Below are 23,444 nucleotides of genomic sequence, written 5' to 3' on the forward strand. Positions count from 1 at the left end.
AAAAAGGGCACATAATTCTGTCAAAATGCAAGCCAGAGTTATCTAACTTTGCCTGCCCAGTCCCCTCATGATAGTTAGTAAGTGTACCAAGTTTGAATGCAATAGCATTGATACTTTCTGAGAAAAGTGGACCTAAACGCAAAACTTAACCAAAATTTTTAATTTTCTAAGTATAAAAAGGGCACATAATTCTGTCAAAATGCACGCCAGAGTTATCTTACTTTGCCTGCCCAGTCCCCTCATGATAGTAAGTAAGTGTACCAAGTTTGAATGCAATAGCATTGATACTTTCTGAGAAAAGTAGACCTAAACGCAAAACTTAACCGGACGCCGACGCCAACGCCAACGCCGACGCCAAGGTGATGACAATAGCTCATAATTTTTTTTCAAAAAATAGATGAGCTAAAAACGCACTAAGTGACCCTGTGACCTAGTTTTAGGCCCAGAATGGCCCATGTTCAAACTTGTCCTAAGGATCATTTAGATAAAACTTGTGACCAAGTTTGGTGAGGATTGGATGAAAACTACTTGAACAAGCAAATTCGTTGAATTGATATCCCCCGCCCATATTCTTCTTGACACAAAAGGGTTGATACTGAAAAAAGCATTTTTTCAAGATACAAAGGGCCATAACTCTGTAATTAACAGATGGTGTACAATGTCATTTGGCGTGCATCATCTTCTTATCCATATATATATACTCATACCAAGTTTCAATGAAATCCGCCAAAGCACTTCCAAGATATGGCTCCGGACACAAAAGTGCCTATAGTAAAAAGCATTTTTTCAAGATACAAAGGGCCATAACTCTGTTTTTTAACAGATGGTATACAATGCCATTTGGCGTGCATCATCCTCTTATGCATATATATACTCATACCAAGTTTCAATGAAATCCGCCGAAGCACTTCCAAGATATGGCTCCGGACACAAAAGTGCCTATAGTAAAAAGCATTTTTTCAAGATGCAAAGGGCCATAACTCTGTTTTTAACAGATGGTGTACAATGCTATTTGGCGTGCATCATCCTCTTATGCATATATATACTCATACCAAGTTTCAATGAAATCCGCCGAAGCACTTCCAAGATATGGCTCCGGACACAAAAGTGCCTATAGTAAAAAGCATTTTTTCAAGATACAAAGGGTCATTACTCTGTTTTTAACAGATGGTGTACAATGCCATTTGGCGTGCATCATCCTCTTATGCATATATATACTCATACGAAGTTTCAATGAAATCCGCCAAAGCACTTCCAAGATATGGCTCCGGACACAAAAGTGCCGGACGGCCGGACGGACAACGCCAAAACAATATCCCTCTGCCTCTGGCGGGGGATAATTAGAGAGCGGACAACATGGTGAGGTTTAAAACGCACTAAGTTACCCCGTGACCTAGATTTTGACCTGGCATGACCCATATTCAAACTTGACCTAGACATCATCTAGAAACAACTTCTGACCAAGTTTGGTGAAGATCGGATGAAAACTACTTGAATTAGAGAGCGGACACTTACCGGGTAATACGGACAGACCGACCGACCGACTGACAAGTTCACTCCTATATACCCCCCTTAACTTCGTTTGTGGGGATATAATGACATAGCTTAGAGAGTGGACACTTACCGGGTAATACGGACTGACTGACCGACCGACTGACATTTTCACTCCTATATACCCCCCTTAACTTCGTTTGTGGGGGTATAATGACATAACTTGCATTCATCAGGTACAGCAATATTGGTTGATTATTTTTTAAATGACGATGCACGATAATTGTGTTTCTCACTTACGAAACCTCCTAGAGATTGGCCCTTGTCAGACCAGATATCAAGACGTTTTTAATCCTTTCCCACTCAAAATGGCTACGTGCAAACCATAGACTTGTGATTATTTGTTTCTATTTTATTTTCCATGTAACCCTTTCATCAGTATCTAAGGGTTGAAAATGAAGCCTTTAAACTTGAATCTTGTAAGAAAAGTCTTTAAGTAAATTAAACTTTCTAAGGGACTTAAAAATGGTCAAAATACGTATCTAAGTGGTAAAAGGTAAAGTTGGGCACTTGAGTCCAATTTTTTTTCTTCATAACCCCTAGATTTCAAAATGTGTAGACCACCAACCAAACTAACGTGCTTCCGGTAGCAGGGATCAAACCCCGGTGGCCTTTGTGAGAAGAGCGTGTATTTACCACTCCCCTAACCAGACAGCTTCAAGGAAATCCTACACCTAACGCCAACTGATCACAATGGGTGACCACTCATGCCTCTCACCTGATCACAATGGGAGACCACTCATGCCTCTCACCTGATTACAATGAGAGACCACTCATGCCTCTCACCAGATCACAATGGGAGACCACAATGGGAGACCACTCATGCCTCTCACCTGATCACAATGGGAGACCACTCATGCCTCTCACCTGATCACAATGGGAGACCACTCATGCCTCTCACCTGATCACAATAGGAGACCACTCATGCCTCTCACCTGATCACAATGGGAGACCACACATGCCTCTCGCCTGATCACAATGGGAGACCACTCATGCCTCTCGCCTGATCACAATGGAAGACCACTCATGCCTCTCACCTGATCACAATGGGAGACAACTTATGCCCCTCACCTGATCACAATGGAAGACCACTCATGCCTCTCACCTGATCACAATGGGAGACCTCGGCCGTGCTCTCAGAGCTCTCAGTCTTGCTGGCCTGGCGGGACATGTCGTGGATCCCACTCTCCCCGGTGTCACTGGGCGTCCGGGTCTCCAATATGGCAGGCGGCATCTCGAACATCCCCCACGTGGTCGCCCGCTCACGCATCGGTGAGTCCAGGGTTCCTGTCATGGACCCACTGAATGAGCTGTTAAGGTTGCCCAACATCTGACGGGACTTCAGGGCTGCCTGCTCTTCAAAGTATTTCTGCAGGAGAAATTTCAGGTATGGGTTGAACTTAAATTTAAAGAAAGCAAATGAACTTCAATGTAAGTATACTATAACTTATAGTACACTTAGAGTTGGCATATATCCTCTCCTTACCCAGAAATTTCAATTCAGATCCAATTTTAAAAGACAGAGACATGCAACCATGATTACGGACTCATTCAAAGATTGCCTCAATTTAATACTATACATATATGAGCTGGACTATGGGGAAAAAAGGGCTTAATGCTTGTGCGGAAAGTGTCGTCCCAAATCAGGGAAGACACTTTCCCCTCTTATAGTATTTTTCATTTGAAAGAAGTCTCTTTCTAAACCAAAATCCTATTTAGGCGGAAAGGGTCGTGTCAGATTAGCCTGTGCGGCCTTCACAGTCTAATCTGGGACAGCACTTTAAGCACATGCATTTAGCCCCCACTTTCTCAGAGCAAGGCTCACATACTACTAATTTTCAAACCAGAAAGTGAGTGGAGTGTCACCTTTCTCTCGGTCAGCTGATCAAGCGTGCTCTGCACCTTGGAGACGTTGCCAGGGGCTTCCAGCTTCAGGGAGGAGAACTGCTTCAGGATCTGTGGTGTGTGGGGCAACGGCTTGGTCTGAAGATAAAACAAACACTGCTACAAAGATATTTGAAGAAAATTAAGACTGAATTACCGAAGAAATGAGGCATTAAAATCCAACGTAATCAACGCATACATATTCCGACTGTTTCGAAATCAAGATAATCTGGTTTTGACACAAAGGGGTGTCTATTACACAGTGTACTTAACTGACACATGACATTGCTGTAAAACGCGTGTGCAGTACAGCTGTATCCACTGCGTTGACTTCGTTTAGGTAGAATAGTATTGATGAGCGCTTATTGTTAACAACTTTATTACCCATTGTGTGCATTGTGTTTTTCAGTGTTGTTGCAGATTATACAGCCTCCACGCAGCGGATTCAGTCAAAGACAATAAACAAAACTAAAAGATGAGGATGTATGATCAACACCTGACTGATATACATTTCCCGCATTGATTACAAATACAGCGTTAAACTACGATACAGGTGTGAACATAGCTTGTGTTTCGTTTATGGGCTATCGATCTTTTTATTAATTGACAACTTTCACAAATTTTACGATAGATCTTCCAAATAATTGTTACATGTAGGAATTGAAAACATAACAGGTAAAGAGAAATAAGCAAATATGATGATTAGTTCCATCCAAACGTATGGCAATTGTTTACAGAAATTCACTTTCATTTTCGCGCAATTTTCAGAAAATCCCCGGGAAGCACGTTTTTCGAATGACTGAGTATGATGCAATAAAACATAGCTTTGTATCCTATTGTCCTATTGCATTCAATCTAATTTTAACTCACTCTTCCCTTGGTTGTTACAATTAAATCTGAACAGTGCCCTATGAAACTGCCGTCCCATAATGCAGTGTTAATTTTACACTTCCGAACAATGGGGTTTGTTTGTGTTTATGAAATTTTTTTAACACATTTTCGAGACTTGGTCCCCGTCATATGCGTTATATTGGAGTTAAGTGTATTTATTTAAATTTGCTAAATTCATTGACATTATTAAAAGCGACATGTAAGACAAATTACTGTACTCAAAGTAATCAAATATTTACAATGCAAAACTCTTGAAACTTTATTGAGACCTGACCAAATATTTAGCTAACACTTATTATAACCAATAATGTTCGCATCTTCTCTAATTTGCGTCGATAAAGGTAAGATTGTTATTAGTTTGGCAATGATAGTAAATGAATAACACAAATTGGCAATTGGCTTCACTGTTTCAAACACTCGCTAACGGTTATTTGGTCCCACTAATCTGCTTATCATAATAATGATACATTAATGGGGGCCCATTACTGATCACCTGTAACAAAAGACTAGTATATTGACATGTGACAAACAGGCCCCACCTCCTGCAAGTGACTCTCAAGTGTCCTCCCTCTTTCCTCACTACAATTTATCGCAACCGCGATATATTTTGGACATGTTTTAGAAACAAATCAGGTATTGACTGAAGCATTTTTTATTTATATTTTTTTCAAAGTCAGGAATAGGCAAATTTAAGTGCTGACAAAAAAGTCTATTTTTTAAATGACAAATTTCGTGCTGGCGAAAATAAATGGTTCCACAGTATGTATCTTGTTAGTTTAAACCCATTTATTTCAGCTTGATTACATAAAAAGCCTAAGGCTTATTTGAAATACTCTCAAGTCCGTTTCTTGGGACTAGAACCAGTACTTGGTGTCCATGGGGGAGAGCTCAAGAACGCTCCCACATTTATGATCCAACCCATGACCTCCCGATTGCTAGACACCATATCCACTACACCACTTGGTCATTAAATTCTTCTTATACCAATAGATATCAGACCATATCCAATGGCCATCAAGTCAAATAATTGTGCACTATCTTACTGTTATCAAATCACAAAACACTAGACAACAACCACTTACCCCAGAGAGTTTCCTGCTCTTCTTGCTGGATCTTCGGGGTCGGTTCCCCACAGCGTAGTCAACGCTAGGCTCCTCTGATTTCTTTAGTAGCACGAACTTGCCATCATCTAGACTGTCTGCTGGGCCAAATGAGCTACCTATGGAAGGGAGGGAAAATTATAAGAGCCTAGTTTTCAGAAAATATGTCTTAATGCATGTGTGTTAAGTTTTATCTCAAAACCTTGCAAAATCAATATTTTTATTTCACCACTAGCAATACTGTACTTTCCCATGATTTACATGCAACCATGTATAATGCCCAACCTTGTATAATGCACACTACAACTATTGTGGATATTTACTATAACACAATTATTTTTTAGCAAATTAGCATTCAGAATAGCTGTTGTTTCAATGTAAAACTCGTTATACATGGTAATGTACAGAAGTTAAACAACTGTATTCCATGATGGCACTTACTGCTTCCCAAGGGTGGGTGGGGATTCTCTTCCCGTGGACTCGCTAAATATGCTGAGTCATCTTTCTCTACGTAGCGCTGCACATAACTGATCAGTGTGTTACAGAGGTTTATCTCATCCTCAAATGGCTGACGATATTTCTCGAATTCCAGTCTGTAAACACCAGCAAATATGTCATCACTGTGAAAAAACATCTTCCAACATAGGCGTGTGATTTAATCAATATTTAATTTCCAATTAATCTGCAATATAAACCATTATTATCCAGCATTACACTTGAACATCGCATGTTTAGTGGTCAAGTTCTTGAACAAACAGGAGCTCTTCAATACTTAACCCATTTATGCCTAGCGTCTAGAAAAAAGGCCTTGGCAAACAGGGTAAACCCAGATGAGACGCCGGATGAATCTGATGCGCTGTTTGCTTAAAGGAATTTCTCTAAGAAATATTCTAAATGTAGAAATAAATATACTAGACATCCCTAATTTTGGAAATACATTGATCCAATTTACAAGGATGGGAAAGTCCACTAGGCATAAATGGGTTAATGTCTAATTTGTATAGAGAAGATGGTAGTTGTGTGTCTGTCAGAATATAAAAACACAGCAGCTCTGTATTTGTTAATTTTTTGGTAAGAATATACATGCATAAAATGTTAAGAAGCTAAACCAGTCTCAATAAAGCAACAAGAGGGCCATGATGGCCCTGAATTGCTCACCTGACTAACCTTGCTACATCAACTTAAATTTTATCAGACCCATATATAATCCCAAGAAAGATTTCATTAATTAATACATTGTGACAAAATGTCATTAAGACGAGATGAAAACTGTGACCTCTTTCATCTACACAAGGTTTTACTAGAATTGGCCCGGTGACTTAATTTTTGACCCCAGATGACCCATATACGATTCAAAATCAGATATTATCAAGATAAACATTCTGACCATACTTCATTAAGATCAGATGAAAACTATGACTTCTATTGTCTACACAAGGTTTTTCTATGATTTGACCTAGTGACCTAGTTTTTGACCCAACAGATTACCCAAATACAATCCCAACCCAGATTTCATCAAGATAAACATTCTGGCCAAATTTAATTAAGTTTGGATGAAAACTGTGACCTCTACTGTCTACAAAAGTTGTTTTTTTTAATTTGACCTAGTGACATAGTTTTTGACCCTAGATGACCCAAATTCAATCCCAACACAGATTTTAACAAGACAAACATTCTGACAATATTTAATTAAGATCTGATGAAATCTGTGACCTCTATTGTCTACACAAGGGTTTTCTATGATTTACCTAGTGACCTAGTTTCTGACCCCAGATGACCCAAATACAATCCCAATCCAGATTTTATCAAGATAAACATTCTGACCAAATTTCATAAAGATTGGATGAAAACTGTGACCTCTATTGTATACACAAGGTTTTAATTTTATTTTACCTATTGACCTTGTTTTTAACCCCAGATGACCAAAATACAATCCCAACCCAGATTTCATCAAGATAAACATTCTGACCAAATTTCATAAAGATTGGATGAACACTGTGACCTCTATTGTCTACACAAGTTTTTTCTAATATTTGACCTATTGACCCAGTTTTTGACCCCAGGTGACCTAAATACAATCCCAACACAGATTTCATCAAGATAAACATTCTGATCAAATTTTATTAAGATTGGATGAAAACTGTGACCTCTATTGTCTAGACAAGGTTTCTCTATTTTTTTACCTAGTGACCTAGTTTTTGACCCAAGATGACCCAAATACAATCCCAACCCAGATTTCATCAAGACAAACATTCTGACCAAATTTCATAAAGATTGGATGAAAACTGTGACATCTATTATCTACACAAGGGTTTTCTATTATTTGACCTAGTGACCTAGTTTTTGACACCAGATGATTCAAATACAATCCCAACCCAGATTTCATCAAGATAAACATTCTGACCAAATTTCATAAAGATTGGATGAACACTGCACCCTCTGTTGTCTACACAAGGTTTTTCTATTATTTTACCTAGTGACCTAGTTTTTGACCTAGTGACCTAGTTTTTGACCCCAGATGACCCAAATACAATCCTAACCCAGATTTCATCAAGCTAAACATTCTGACTAAATTTCATAAAGATTGGATGAAAACTGTGACCTCTACAGTCCACACAAACAAATTGTTGACGTTTTTTCTATTATTTGACCTAGTGACCTAGTTTTTGACCCCAGATGACCCAAATACAATCCCAACCCAGATTTCATCAAGATAAACATTCTGACCAAATTTCATAAAGATTGGATGAAAACTGCGACCTCTATTGTCTACAAAAGGTTTTTCTTTTATTTGACCTAGTGACCTAGTTTTTGACCTAGTGGCCTAGTTTTTGACCCCAGATGACCCAACTACAATCCCAACCCAGATTTCATCAAGATAAACATTCTGACCAAATTTAATAAAGATTGGATGAAAACTGTGACCTCTACTGTCTACACAAACAAATTGTTGACGGACGCACGCACACATGCACAACGGACGCCGGACATCACACGGTCACATAGGCTCACCATGTCACTTCGTGACAGATGTCACTTTGACAGGTGAGCTAAAAACAAAACGCACTGTTCTTTCTGCCATTGCTCCTCCTTGGCCAGACGTAGCTCCTCCCGTCTACGGAAGCTCTCACTTCTCTTGCGTGACCTCCATTGCTTCAGCTCATTCTCGCACCTCTGTTGCTCTGACAACAGCTGCCGCTTCTTCTCATGCAGGCGGTCCAACTCTGAAAATTCATGAGCCTTGTTATGGGGAAATAGGGCTTAATGCAGATTACAGGTAGCCTGTACAGTCTGCTCAGGCGTATAAGGGGAAACACTTTCCGCTATTATTGTATTTCTTGTTGAAGGCAGTATTTTCTAACAAAAATCCAGTATAGGCGCAAATGTGGTCCCTGATTAGCCTGTGCAATATGTACAGGCTGTTCTGGGATGACACTTGATGAACATGCATTAAGCCTATATTACCCAGTACGTGACTCTAATATAGTGTAAAAATATACAGTTGAACATTAAAAACAAGAAGCTGGGTTTAATAAATGCCAATATGCCCCAAGTGGAAGATTTGATGATTTTGATTCATTCGCTCATGTTAATATGTCGAAGTCCAGAGATATAGGTGTGTTAATTGTTTATAGACATCATCTAAGCAAGAATCAAAGCTTTTAAGTAAGCATTAGTAATGCTACCAAAACATTTTGAGTTTAACCAAGAATTTGGTAGAACAGACAGGCAAGGTTTAAAAAGACTAATAATATCTGCCTTTACAAACATAAACAAGTGAAAATATGAAAAAATATCACCAATTAGCCTTAACCCTTTATTGCTCAGAGGCAAAGTGAAAATGGCTACATGCAACCAGCATAAAACCAGAACAGCCTGCAAGTAACTCACAATCTGTTAATGTTTTATGCTGTTTGTTGCTCATCAGTATGCTAAGGTCGGAAATGAAACCTTAAAAACTTGACTCTAGATAAAAACGTCTTAAATTTAAATAGACTTTCTAAGGGACTGCAAATGAGTCAGATTGCGTATCTGAGAAATAAACCCGACTGGTTTACATACCTCTTTTACACTCCTCATATTCTATTTTCTGGTCCTGACTGGTTTACATACCTCTTTTACACTCCTCATATTTTATTTTCGGGTCCTGACTGGTTTACATACCTCTTTTACACTCTTCATATCCATTGTCTGGTCCTGACTGGCTTACATACCTTTTTACACTCCTCATATTTTATTTTCTGGTCCTGACTGGTTTACATACCTCTTTTACACTCCTCATATTTCATTTTCTGGTCCTGACTGGTTTACATACCTCTTTTACACTCCTCATATTTCATTTTCTGGTCCTGACTTGTTTTCCGAAGCTCTTCCTCCTGCTTGTTCAAACTGAACACTGTCTGGTGGATGACCTGAAATTTGTTGTCAATCTACACTCATGCCAGTATTTGTTCATTCTTTGGTTTATGAGAAAAGACCATTAATTGTTTTTTCTTTGGTTTATGATAGAAGGCCATTCATTGTTTTTTTCTTAACTTTATGAGATGTTTGGGAGGAGGCAGGCCATAGAAGAGGGAATACAAATAAAAATAAAACATTCACTTTTCTAATGGAAGACCATTTTAGTATATAAATATTTGATTTGTTATTCTAAACAATTAAAAGAGAAAAGTTTCTATGAACAAAAAAAAGTTTCCTTAATGTATGCAAATGTAAGTTTAGTTCTTTCTTGCCTTTTTGAAAAGATGAAATCATATTTGAGAATATAAATGTTGTTTATATACACATGTACATCCAATATGATTGAAGACCTTTTGAAAGATAAGAAACAATGGCCTGAGTTGTTTTTGTTCCGAATTTGCATGAGAAATTTTAGAACTACCTGTTACTACCGTACTCGAGAAACATGTATATTATTTGCTCCACAAACTTATATATTTGTGCTGCTTATGCAATAAGTTACTTACGTCTTTTTCCTCTCTGAACTTTTTCTGGGCTGCCCTCATCTTGTCCACTTCTTTCTTCTGTGAGTTGTATTCTCTGGGAACAGGCAGAATATTAACATATTAACTGCTCTTAACTTAGAATAACTAAATTATAGGTGTTAACTGCCATGCTTAACTTGATTTTCATTTTAGTACATTAAAGTCTATAACTCTTTATCACTTAGATACGTATTTTGACACATTGTGTCCCTTACAAAGTTAAATTTAATTAAAGACCTTTCTAACTACAATGTAGATCCAATTTTTAAGGCTTCATTTCCATCCCCAGGTTTTTTTTGGGCCCGATTTTATAGCCGAAATTCGGCTATGTTCCCAATCCCAAAAAGTCTACTTTTTCCCCAAAATGTTGCAAAAAATTCCCAATTTACAAAAAACAAAAAAACTAAAAATTTTTTTTTTTAGAAAGAAGTGTCTAATGTGTATTTTATCTCAATTTTAATTCAATTACCTCAAACAAAGTATTATATGATTTTGTTTTTTTAAATTTGAATGATTATAAAGAGTTATATCAAATTAAGTATTTCCCTTATCTGTGAACTTTTCGTGTCGAAAAAAAGGCTAATGAATTTATTTTCCCAATTTCATGAGAATGCCGATAAAATTCCCAAATCCAAAGCCATGGGCTATATTCCCAAAAAGTTGAAAAAAACCCTGATCCCTCAGATACTAATGAGCAGCAAACAGCTTAAAACCTGAACAGTGGGTGAGTTACTCGCAGGCAGTTCTGGTTTTATGCTGTTTGCACATAGCCATTTTCACTTTAATTCTGAGTGGGAAAAGGTTAAAAGTATTCTTTATTTTTAGGCTTAAGAATATGAATCGATTGGTTAGGTCTTACTCGAGGAATTTCTTGGAGCGTTTCAGTTTGTCGACCTCGGCCACTATCCTGCGCTCCTCGGCGAGCCGGAAGTTCTGTTGTCTCAGCTGCCACTCAAGCTTCTTGATGGTGTCGTCAATCTTCTGCTCATTCTTGATGTGCAGGTTTGACTCTGTGCGTGACAGCTGGCCCATCTGAGGTAAGATATGGTACTATGCAATAAGCTTTGCAGGTTGTTTTTTGGCAAAAAGGGCCTTTGAGGTCAATGTTTGCAACAGAGGCAGGATAAAAAAAACATTATTGTGAAAACCTTCAGTTGTGAATTTTAAGCAGTCCTTTGGGAAAAATATATTCTTTTTAAGATTGGGAAAGGGGCTGAATTCTGTCCCCAAATATGATCCCCAAAACACTTTTGTGTTGCTTACCGGAGGGTCCCCATATTAGGTATTCCCATGCTTTTTTTCCACTTTTTTTGCAGGTGTCCAAATTTATATACACACATGACTATCACTTACTTGTAAAGTAATGAGATATATCATTGGGAGCCAGCTGAACAATAATCAATACATCAATGCCCTCTAAAATGTACAAAAATGTTTAATGTTTAATATGCCCCAGTGACAGTTTAGAGCCCCACATGACCACAAAGTTTCAAATGCCCTTGATATAAGAATGGTTGAGAGAAGGAAATAAAACTACAATTTAACCCATTTCAGGCTGTCAAGTGACCTTTTTTCAAAAAGTAGGAAAAAATAGGAACTACTTTTGCAAGAAAAGTAGGAAAAAAGTAGGAAAAAGTAGGAACTTTTCCCTCAAAAGTAGGAATACATAATACTTATTTTTTAGACACAGGTCCAGGAAACATAGCTTGAAACAGAGCAGGAGTGCCATCACATGTTCTGTATGGATACCCACTTGAAGCTACCTTAAGGGCCCAGAAGATTTCAGCCTTTTGTACCTGTTCCTTGTGTGATGGATGTACTTGCATACAGATAGATTTATCCCCACAACCCTGAGAGCTGCTTGGCTTTTGGGCACTTCCAAACAAACGCTTTTGTGAATTATCATGCATGTATTTCATGTTTTCCTTGTGTTTTTATCCATCTGCATGACTTATAAGTTGATTAGCACCAGAATTACTACAAGATGGACTTCATTCAGACAGTACAATATCTTGCAAACTAATTGCCGGTATCTCTCTTGCACCATGATCCCAGTGTTTTTCCACTGTTGTCCAACTTCTCCATCCATGAAGGGTTAAACTTTGTTTTCCCACTAGGAATTTTAGCACTTATAGTGTATCTATGATAATTAAGTTTCAAGCAAAGCTACCCTGATAAAGAAGTATACATGTAATTAGATGCTGTTCATTTTGGTGTATCATCAAATAAGTGGTTAGAGGTCTTCTGTGTATCGATATAAAAATGGTAATTATATTGTGCATGTTATATCCTTAAGCAGAAGACCAAATTTATTTAGTGATACACCAACTTGTTGTACAAGATTAATACTAGTATATAAAGCAGTGTAAATGCTCTGCTACAGCTACATTGTGAAACCTTTAAATTGACAATAGGGTGCAGTTATAATGACTTAAGTTACATTCAAAATGACTGGTCATTGCAGAGCAGATTATGCAACTGGAGATAGGACCTTATCACCTGACATCTTTTATGACAGCATTGATTGGGCAATGAAACAGTTGCACTACATTGTTTATTCCAGTTTCAAATAATGGCTTTTACATTATTGATGACTTTGCGGGAGTGTAATAATGCCGTTTAATAATTTTAATACTTCGCTTTAACACCTTGAAGTTACCTCACTAGCAATGGCATCATTAGACAAGAATTGTGTTTGTCCGAAACACAATGCCCACTATTGCGCAGCTTTGAAATAAAATTTCAATATATCATTTGGCAGGTTTAGAAATTATCTCCCTTTTAAAGCTTATTACTTCCCTTGGATTGTATTTTTTAACTTTTGACCTTGAAGGATGACCTTCACCTTTCACCACTCAAAATGTGCAGCTTCATGAGATACACATGCATGCCAAATATCAAGTTGCTATCTTCAATATTGCAAAAGTTATGGCCCATATTAAAGTTTTCGGACGGACACACACACACAGACAGACAGACAAACGGACTGACAGTACAACTGCAATATGCCACCCTACCGGGAGCATAAAAATGTATCAGGGCATTTAGGCTCTGTGCATTTATATTTAATTACTAAACATGATGTACCTATGATATCAATAGAACATCATATCCGTTGTCATGTAATACAGAATTTATTACATTATATTTGTAAATGATGAAAACTCGGCAAAGCATCAGTTTTATCTTTTTTCCAATAACTTGTGTAATAAATTCCATATTACATAACCACTCATACAATACATGTATCTCTATATCTCTACATTCCAAACAGCAATATAATGTAAACATGCATAAGGTTTGGTCAAATTGTTGTCAATGGAAACAAAATAAAACTGGAAAAAACAATGAGTTCCCTCAGCTCTTGCATCACTGGGAACTGTGTAAGGTAGTGAAGTCTGCAGTGTACAAATGCTAAGGAAGTAAACAAGGCACTATTGTTACTTCAAAAAAAAAATTGTCAATAATTTTAAAAGTTACATAAGAAATAAATATTTATACTCCTGAAGAGATGCTAGCAGACAGTCAGCATGGGTTGTCAGGTCTCATCTAGATGAATGCACATTAACAGGGATACAGTCATGCCATAGATTCATTCATCCTGCAAGTTTTACTAAATTAACTCTTTAAAAAAAAAATATTCTCCATTGAAAATGAAAAAGTAGGAATAGTAGGAAGATTTGGTCAAAAAATAGGAAAAAGTAGGATCCTGATGAAAAAGTAGGAAATAGTAGGAAAAAGTAGGAAAAAGTATGACCGCTTGACAGCCTGCCATTTATGCCTAGTGAACTCTCCCATCCTTCTAAAATGGATCAATTTATTTACAAAATTAGAGTTGTTAAGTATATTTATTTCTATATTTAGAATATTTCTTACATAAATTCTTTTAAGCAAACAGCGCAGACCCTGATGAGACGCCACATCATGCGGCGTCTCATCTGGGTTTACGCTGTTTGCTTAAAAGAATGCCTTTTTTCTAGATGCTAGGCATAAATGGATTAAAACCAGAGCTGGAGCACATGCAGTGTTCTTCAATAATTTACCTTCTCTGTAATTTGCTGCTTCAGGGTTGCTAGCTCTGTATCAATATTTCTACGTTTGGCAATTGCAGCTTCCCTTTCGAGTCTTATTTCTTTATGTCGCGCTGTCTTCGCATTTGGGCTTACAGCTGCGAGTGATTTCTGTAAAAGACACAGGTACATGTATTTATTACTAAAGTCTTGACTATTGTGTGTGTGAATATTTCAATTTTATTATTTTTTAAAAACCCTGTTTTTTCATGCAATTAATTTTGGCCTTGCTTTTCTTTTATTAGACTGTTGCTTTATAATATTAAAATTTATGAAGAAATATGACTGTGGTGGCATTCTTTCAACCTTTTTTTTCTTACATCATAAAGGCTTACCATACATCACCATTCTAAAATAGTTTCATTCAGATCGCCATCACAGCATTCAAAAGAAAGAAATAATCTGAAAAGCGAAAAAATCACAACGCAAAATCATTTACCAGTTCTTGGTCTTTTACTTGAATTTCCCTCATGATTTCCTCTTTTTCTTCATCAAACCTCTTCTTATTTGGTGGACGCAACAGGGCATGTCTCAACTCGTTGGTCGTCTGGGAGCAATTGAGGCTATCAGAACCTAGCCACAGAAAATTCATGGATTTCATTGAAGCAGAATCCTGCTTTATGATGCAAACATTTTGGATTTTTCTCACTTTTGACTCAAATACATATTACCTGCCTTGCATCATTTTGATGCAAATGTTACTGGAAAGCCTAATCGATAATATACTTTATACTTCATATCATCAAAATGCGTATTTTGCAATTATTATCTCAAAATTATAGTAAGAAACATTTTCCGAGCGTTATGCAGAAAGAACAGGCTTTTTCCGCCCTATGCCACGGGTCCGAAATTCGGCCCCATTCCCAATGCAAATCTGGTTGTTTTTTCCCCAATTGAAAAAAAAAAATCCCAATTCCCCCCCCCCCAAAAAAAATATTTTTTTTTTACCTTAATTTATATAAGTTAACCTGATCCGGTGTAGAAAATAATTGCATAATTAAATTATCTGTTGCCTTGAATTTGTTTTAAAAACTGTAAAATATGTTAATGACTATTTAAGACTTTCCTTATTTTCCTCAAAATCCGGCGCTTCGCGCTATTTTTTTCAACTCAAAAAAGGCCAGGCCTTTTCCCCAAATTCAGATTAAAAAACCTGCACTTATCACACATGTTCATAATATTTTGTAAAATTTTAATAATAAGTTATCGAAATAGTCGTTATTTACCAGTTAACGGCTTCTTTGAAATATAAGAAACACTATTTACATGCGATAATTTTTCCCAATTGAGCCAATTTTGCGATTATTTTTTTTCCCAAAATTGGGGTTTTCACGACGCGAAATTTCCAAAATTCCAGTGTGGCATTTTCCCAAAATTGAGCGGAAAAAGCCTGAAGAAAATAACTCTGGGCGTATATTCCTTACCCAGTGCTTATCATTCCAAACATGTAAATGCCTATTCCAATTTCCTGCGCTTTCAACTCTGTTTGTTTGTTAGTTTCTAATTAAAATTAAGATGGGTTTTTTATCATTTTCAACACTATTTTAGTCATATAACGCCTTACGGCAGACAGTTAACTAACTCACACTTTCCATTATTTTAGCTAATTGCCTAGAAAGCCTTTTGCTCATTGAAACGCTCTTGAGTCTATTTCCTGGGATAATAACCAGCACTTGGTGTCTTTGGGGGAGATCAAAGGAATGCTCCCAATGGGATATGAACCTGTAAGGTCCCCATCGCTAGGCGGACACCATAATATTTATCTACTTCGCCACGGCGACAGCTTCTTTGTGCACATACCCGGTACTTGTGTTTGTAACTGACAACCGCCCTATTTAAATCAGAGGTATAGGCAAAATGACACAGTCATCATACAAGTAATGTGGACGGGCCGAGGAATGAACCAGCCATCCTTGAATTTGAAGTACAGCACTGTACCAACCGATCTATCCACCCTGACACTCGCAACTCAACAATTATAACATTGACCCTTATTCAAGTGTTGTCAACCATTTACACCATATATATAATATTGACCCTTATTTAAGTGTTGTCAACCATTTACACCATATATATAACATTGACCCTTATTTAAGTGTTGTCAACCATTTACACCATATATATAACATTGACCCTTATTCAAGTTCTGTCAACCATTTACACCATATACATGTATATAACATTGACCCTTATTCAAGTGTTGTCAACCATTTACACCATATATATATAGCATTGACCCTTATTCAAGTGATTTCAACCATTTACACCATATATATAACATTGACCCTTATTCAAGTGTTGTCAACCATTTACACCATATATATATAGCATTGACCCTTATTCAAGTGTTGTCAACCATTTACACCATATAAATAACATTGACCCTTATTCAAGGGTTGTCAACCATTTACACCATATATTTAAGTAAGAGTTAGTTTTTACTTCTACTTCTGATATATTTTGTTATTACGAAAATCCGTCCCTTTAATTGAAGCCATCAAAAGATGACACTGGTGAAAATGATGCATTACTGGGACACACTTCACTAGAACTATATTGATATCGAACCACTTAGTAAGTGAATATATTACATCTACCTAAGATGGTTGTAAGACGTCTTAACTCCTGTTGATATATTACTAATGTGAACAACTACATAGATTAAAGTTACCCAGCTAAAGCATTTATTTAAAGATTTAAGAGTAATTTTCAAAGAAACAATTTTTTTATGGATCATAATGCATATACATTTAACATTTACATTATCACTTAATTTCCATTTGTAAACAGTATTAAATTACCAGTATTTTGGTAGAAAAGACCTTAATGGGAAATAAATGCAAATTGATTCATCACAATAGTAATGCAAATAGAGCCACAACATTAGGATTTACTGTAACAATAAATAGTATTTCATATCTATCATTTTCAAAAACAAGGATTGTTTTAAAAGAAAGCCTTAGAAGGAAGGTGAAGATAAAACATAAAGAAAAATTATTGTCCATGTTCATCCACAGTGTGGTGGTTATTTAAAGATCATTCATTTAAACAAACTATATCAAGCTCACAAAAATTATACAAAATAGAAATCGTGACATCTCTGTTACACTTAATTGGATACACCCATTTAGTCAGATAAAGAGAACAAACACAAAGAAAAGATTTGAAATGAAAACACCAAAGTTTAACAACTATTACCTTACCATCGGCCATGATTGAAATGTAAGGATTTCAATATCTGTTTAGAAATTGTATTACAACATCACTCCTTTGAAATATGCACAAAACTGCAAACTCAGTACAATCATTTGTAGCTTGAAATCTGTTACCACAGCCAATTAAAACTTAACTCTTGTGTGGTATTTGTGTCTATAAATAAGCATGACAATTTAGCCCAATCCATTCAAAAGACACTTAAATGAAGTAAAAAGTAATGGATCAGATAAGCCATTATATCATCACCTGATCAATTACAAATTTATAGGATTGGGGGTTTATATGACCTTGAGTTCACAATGCCGGTCCATACAGTTAAAATTTCACAAATAAAAGTGTGGAATGATATGCTACCAGTATAAGCAGTATAAGGCCAAAATAAAAAAATAGGTCCATTTCTGGTCTCCTTGGGGAAAAAAAACAGGGTCGATAGGTAGGAATTTTTTATTTTATTTTTTTTGGGGGGGGGGGGGTACTAGAACAGAAGGCTACTAAAGCTTATAATAAGAAATACATGTATATATATACTTTGTTTGCTTGATATTACATCTTATATGAACGAAAATGAACACACAATTTTGTAAAAAAAATTATTATTAGTGTTTTTTTGTTGTTTTTTTTTGGCAATCCCACTAAAAAATTCGGGAGACATGGTCGGGCGACCGGAAACAGACTTTTTTTTTTGGCCTAAAGAATTTAAAGAATCCAAGTATGCAAAATGCTGTGCAAGGTACATGTATGTTTAATTCAGGAGGCATTTAGAGCTGCAATGTGGTTTGAGTCTGAAGAATGTTGAAAAATATTTCACTGAGTGCCTAAATAAATAATGCCATTAAATACATTATTTGGAGATAAGTTATGTCATAGGAAGCCTATGAAGTCAAGAATTCATTATCATAGCTATCAAATTTATAGACATGAAGTCAAGAATTAATTATCATAGCTATCAGATCCTGTATATAATTTGGGCTTGAATTGAAAAAACAAACATGAAAAATATTTTAGACCCTTTTAGAAATATGTTTTGAAATGTCAAAAAGTCAAATATTCCCTATTTGTTATAGAAGCCTTTTGTGAATTTTTATAAATTTGTCCTATATATTTTATTATTTTTTAGAACAATATGACAATAAATTCTTGTTTTGTGAACACATTTATCACTACTTTACATAAGTATGCACATTTTGTTATGATTTACATGCTTAATGCCCACCTGAGAACAATTCCCTTATTAAAAAGGTATTTTACAAAATTATTGCAAACGATTTTGCATTTGGATTAAACCCCAACACTGTGTGTAAACCTGCTTTCCAGTCACACCACAATGAATCGATCTATATAAATATTGAGTCACATTGTAGATTGTGTACAGTTCAGTACTGTTCAACAAAGAAGTCCCAAAGTTCATCACTAACTATGCAAGCATATTCTGGACCTTTGTCCTTATGCTAGATATTTGGCAGTCAACCATATCTTAATACTAGGTCATTTAGATGTTATGTGACAATGGAGAGAGTGTTTATTTTTCGTTCAAAATTCCCAATTGAGAGTTTAAAAAAAAAACAACACTTTTTATTTTAGATCTCCACATTAGATCTCCACATTTAGTTCATCTCCAATTAAGCTCTTTAAGTTGAACATTGGCAAATATAATATTAAAAATATAATATGGAAAACAGTTTTATTCTCAATTTTTAAGAATTTGTTAACAAAACAACAACTCTAATTTCCCAATTTTAATCAAAATGCAGCGGTTTTTGCAAATCCAAAGGCCTCATTTCCAAAATGGTGGAAAAAAAACACTGGAGAGAAAGTGTTCCTCTAAGAACTTGACCACTGAAATGCATATGATGTAACGTTTGAAATTGGCTTTCTGTATGGACAAGGATTTGTTATGACTTGCAAAATCATTTTAGTATTTTTTTTTCTTTAATACCGGTACTGCTTTTTTTACAACTGAGTTTTAAAGTTATCATGGATTGAGATAGTTTGCTGTCTGAACTCTACTTCTAATTAAACAGAAATGGTGTTTTCTTGGTTGAATTTTGGGGTCATTCCCAAGCTAAAAAAAGTATTTATTTTCCCATTTTCCACAAATGGCTTATATAAATTCTACCACGCAATTTTCCCTAATCCAAATGGAACCGGCCCCATTTCTAAAATGATGGAAAAATACACTGATAAGCTGTAGTTGCTTTTAGTTATCTGAGAGCATTTCTTTACCGTTAATTTTGGTTAATTACTTCAAAGGGCAAAGGGACCACAGAACTAAGTCATTTCTTCTTTCTTTTTTAAACACAAATGGAAAATTGTTAGGGACAAAAATCGAAGAATTAACCCTTTACCACATTTTTACGCATTTGTAGTCCTCTAGGGAGTCATATATAAATAAATTCCTTTCTTACTAATTTCAAGTTTTAAAGGCTTCATTTCCAACCCTTAGTTACTGAAGACTGTGAAGAGCAGCAAACAGCATAAAACCTGAACAGACTGCGAGTTACTCGCAGGCTGTTCTGGTTTTATGCTGGTTGCAAAAGCCATTTTCACTTCGCTTCTTATAGGGGAAGGGTTAAATAAAGTCAGGGTATTACAAGCGAACATTCTTTATGCAGAGGAGAGGAATTCAGCAAAACAACTGTTATCAGTCAAAAAATAGAACATTAGTTCAACATTGACAAAAGGCTAAGATTAATAAACCAATACCCTGGGAAAATAATGAGTGCCAAAATGATTTAACGGCATACACCTGTGAGATGCTATTCATTGGCATAATTACATGCAAGCATATTTTATATTGATTTTGAAGAAATGCATGTTAAACAATTAGGAAATTTTGTTGGCACAGAGAAGCAAAAATACCTAACTAATCTAACAGGAAGTTAAAAGAACCTTGTATCAAAAGCCAGCTAATGCAACAATAATTACAACTGAAACTGTCCTCATTTACAAAAAAAACTTTAATTTGATAATTTCACGACACATCTTTTATTGTGTTAATAATATTTCTTATTAAAGATACTAATTCTTAGAAGAATGGGCCTATGCAATTAAAATTGTATAACACGTTTTTTATATGAATTACAGACTGTGGTATTTTGATGGCTAAGATCAATTTGCTTTACTAAATTGACATCGTGTAAAATTCTGGTAATTCAGGTACACAATGTTATATGCACCGGCAGTGCTCCAGCTAGGATTTGAAAAGGGCAGTGGAGCTTTTTGTCAAAAGGGCACTTTCCACATGCAGTATTTTGTCAAAAGGGCACTTTCGAGCGCGCTGGCGTTTCTGGAATGCTTCCTGTTGAAATAAAAAATTAAGCATGTTAATTTATATGATATCAAGAATTGATAGAATATATTATTCCTATTATTATTAAACCATTCAAATATAATGTCTACAATAAAATAAATTAATTTCAACGTAATAATTTATTATAAGAGATTTATTAATTATCATATTTAAAACAATAAAAATATTTTTTTAAGGGCAGGGGGGGGGGGGGCCTAGGAAGGGCAGGGCGGAGGTTCGGAGGGTCAGGGCGGGGCGCCCTTCAATTTAGGCCTAGCTGGAGCACTGAACCAAACAGCACACGTTAAACTTTACTAAAGTGCTATTTTGACAAAATTAGCCCTGTTCAAATCCTAGTTGCAGCACTGCTTAAGTGTGTCGTCGACAGGACACACGTCTTTAACAGCTTACCTGCTATCATTTTATGATGCAATCATTGAATATAGATACAAAACAAGTGAGGGACATGTATGTATTACAAAATAAATTTTTGTTGACACGGACAAATTGAGATTAGTCATATGTTTACAGAGAACTGCAAAGTAGGGATAGAAATTAAGTAACAGAAATTGATACTTGCATAAGTTTGCATGTGTTGTTTTCTTCAAACAACTCACAAAATGGCATAACAGACTAAAAATTAAATCAACAATAAATCGATATTAACTATTCTGGTTAAGTTGTTCACTTATTGTGGTTCATTTTTAATTGACAGAAAATAGCAGATCCAGATAATAGCAAAATTGCAATATATACTTATGTTCATGCTGCACTCTGTTTCCTTTTTATTTCCTTAATGAAGTACCGGTATAACAATAAGCATCTTATAAGTAGAGTTAAGCCACTTTTAGTAGGTGCACACAAATGGGAGCAGGGCTTATGAAGTTTTCTGACACTCTAAATTTTCCAACATCCCATTTTTTGGCTAAAAATATTGTTTGCTGTGACTTTTAAATTTTGGACATATGGTTTGCATCTATAATTAATTACTCTAAATTTTCAGACAGTTTAAAGCGCTACCAGATTTCGGCTCTGTGTTCAGTACATGTTTTGTTTTCGATCAAGCGTTTTTATGACCAAAGTAAGGTCATAAAACCCGGCAGATAAATGCCTGAGGGCAATGGACCATTACATTAGCGTTATTCATTGGGTAAATAAAATAAATAACCATGTATACCGGTAACAAGCAATGGTTTTGCTGCAAAAAGATTAATCATTACTGTAACAAATACTTAACACTTAAACAAAACTATTGCAAGTTATAGAAGGTGTTAGACAATGACTGTGTTGGGTTAATAACAGGTTCATACAGGAGTATTAGACAATCAAATGCTCAAATGAAACCCACAGCCTTGGACTTACTTTCAGTAAAAAATAAAGCGAATTAAATTATTTTTCATTAAGTGCTTACATATATAAAAGAAATATTTACTATATGGCATGGTATTTTACAAGCACATGATATTAGTCGTTGCTACAATATGGACGCTATACATATTGCATACCTGTATCAAATTCAAAATAAATAGTGTCTCTAAATTTTCGGACACTTTTCTTTTATTACTGTTTTTTCGTATCAACATTATGAACAGGAAAAAAATATTCCCGTTATTTAAAAGTGTCCAAAAAAACGTTTACTTATAAGTATTAAGTGGTTTGGCCCCTCAAACATACATGTGTAAACCACCATAAGAAGTAGCCTAAGTTTTGCAGGGGGACAAACTAGTTTTGCTACCCATGAATTAAAGGGGCTTTTCTGTTGCACCTGTGAATTGATCACCATTCATAAGGTCTGCTGCAGTGTGACCACAGCGGGGTGCCAATAAACAGTGTTTGGCTGTGGGAGGCCAGGGGGTGGGGACAAATAAAGAAGGCTTAAAGTGGCTTTCTGTTGCAACTGTGTATTGATCACCATTCATAAGATTCGCTGCAGTTTGACCACAGCGGGGTGCCAATAAACAGTGTTTGGGTGTGGGAGGGGGTGGGGTTGAATAAAGAAGGCTTCAAAACGGCCTTAAGCCGTTTAGGCTATTAAAGTTAAATAACAACTTACCACTGTTTGCATTTTCGTCATCAAGAGAACCCCCCGTCGCTTCCTCCATTATGAAAAACTGGAATAACAGTAAAAATTCAATTGTCCTTTAACAATTCAAGCATCCTTCCTGATGAGTACACCATTATCGACAATGACAACATGCTTTAAACCGGAATTTTGCGTGTAAGCAAGCAACATCGCCATTTTACCGTCACGTGATATAAACTGATGCGTCATACAAACGTGTACTTTCGTTAAAACAAACAACAACAACACTGATGCAATAATCTTAAATCCACGTCGATCTGTATCAGACCCTTAAATTGTGTATTGTAGTAAAAGTGATACACATATGCACACCTTATCGATACAACAAGGTGTTACCAGGATATCCCTTAATTGATTAGTTCACGCATCACTGAC

The 23,444-nt window shown here is 36.0% G+C and overlaps 1 protein-coding gene across 1 annotated transcript in view; it reads right to left on the bottom strand.

Annotated features, from left to right (window-relative positions):
- LOC127848268 (myosin-2 heavy chain-like) overlaps nucleotides 1-23,442 on the bottom strand; it is a 28,537-nt gene extending 5,095 nt beyond the window's left edge. The window contains exons 1-11 of the mRNA XM_052380635.1: nucleotides 23,040-23,442; nucleotides 14,921-15,054; nucleotides 14,455-14,592; nucleotides 11,271-11,443; nucleotides 10,394-10,466; nucleotides 9,742-9,838; nucleotides 8,494-8,650; nucleotides 5,868-6,019; nucleotides 5,409-5,545; nucleotides 3,418-3,534; nucleotides 2,657-2,920 (exon numbers count right to left, since the gene is read on the bottom strand). Coding sequence (XP_052236595.1) covers nucleotides 2,657-2,920; nucleotides 3,418-3,534; nucleotides 5,409-5,545; nucleotides 5,868-6,019; nucleotides 8,494-8,650; nucleotides 9,742-9,838; nucleotides 10,394-10,466; nucleotides 11,271-11,443; nucleotides 14,455-14,592; nucleotides 14,921-15,054; nucleotides 23,040-23,088 — 1,491 coding nt within the window. The 5' untranslated portion in view covers nucleotides 23,089-23,442. The remainder of the gene's footprint in view (nucleotides 1-2,656; nucleotides 2,921-3,417; nucleotides 3,535-5,408; nucleotides 5,546-5,867; nucleotides 6,020-8,493; nucleotides 8,651-9,741; nucleotides 9,839-10,393; nucleotides 10,467-11,270; nucleotides 11,444-14,454; nucleotides 14,593-14,920; nucleotides 15,055-23,039) is intronic.
- Nucleotides 23,443-23,444: the final 2 nt, after the last annotated feature.

The sequence above is a fragment of the Dreissena polymorpha genome, chromosome 10 (assembly GCF_020536995.1).
Source record: "Dreissena polymorpha isolate Duluth1 chromosome 10, UMN_Dpol_1.0, whole genome shotgun sequence".
Taxonomy (NCBI): domain Eukaryota; kingdom Metazoa; phylum Mollusca; class Bivalvia; order Myida; family Dreissenidae; genus Dreissena; species Dreissena polymorpha.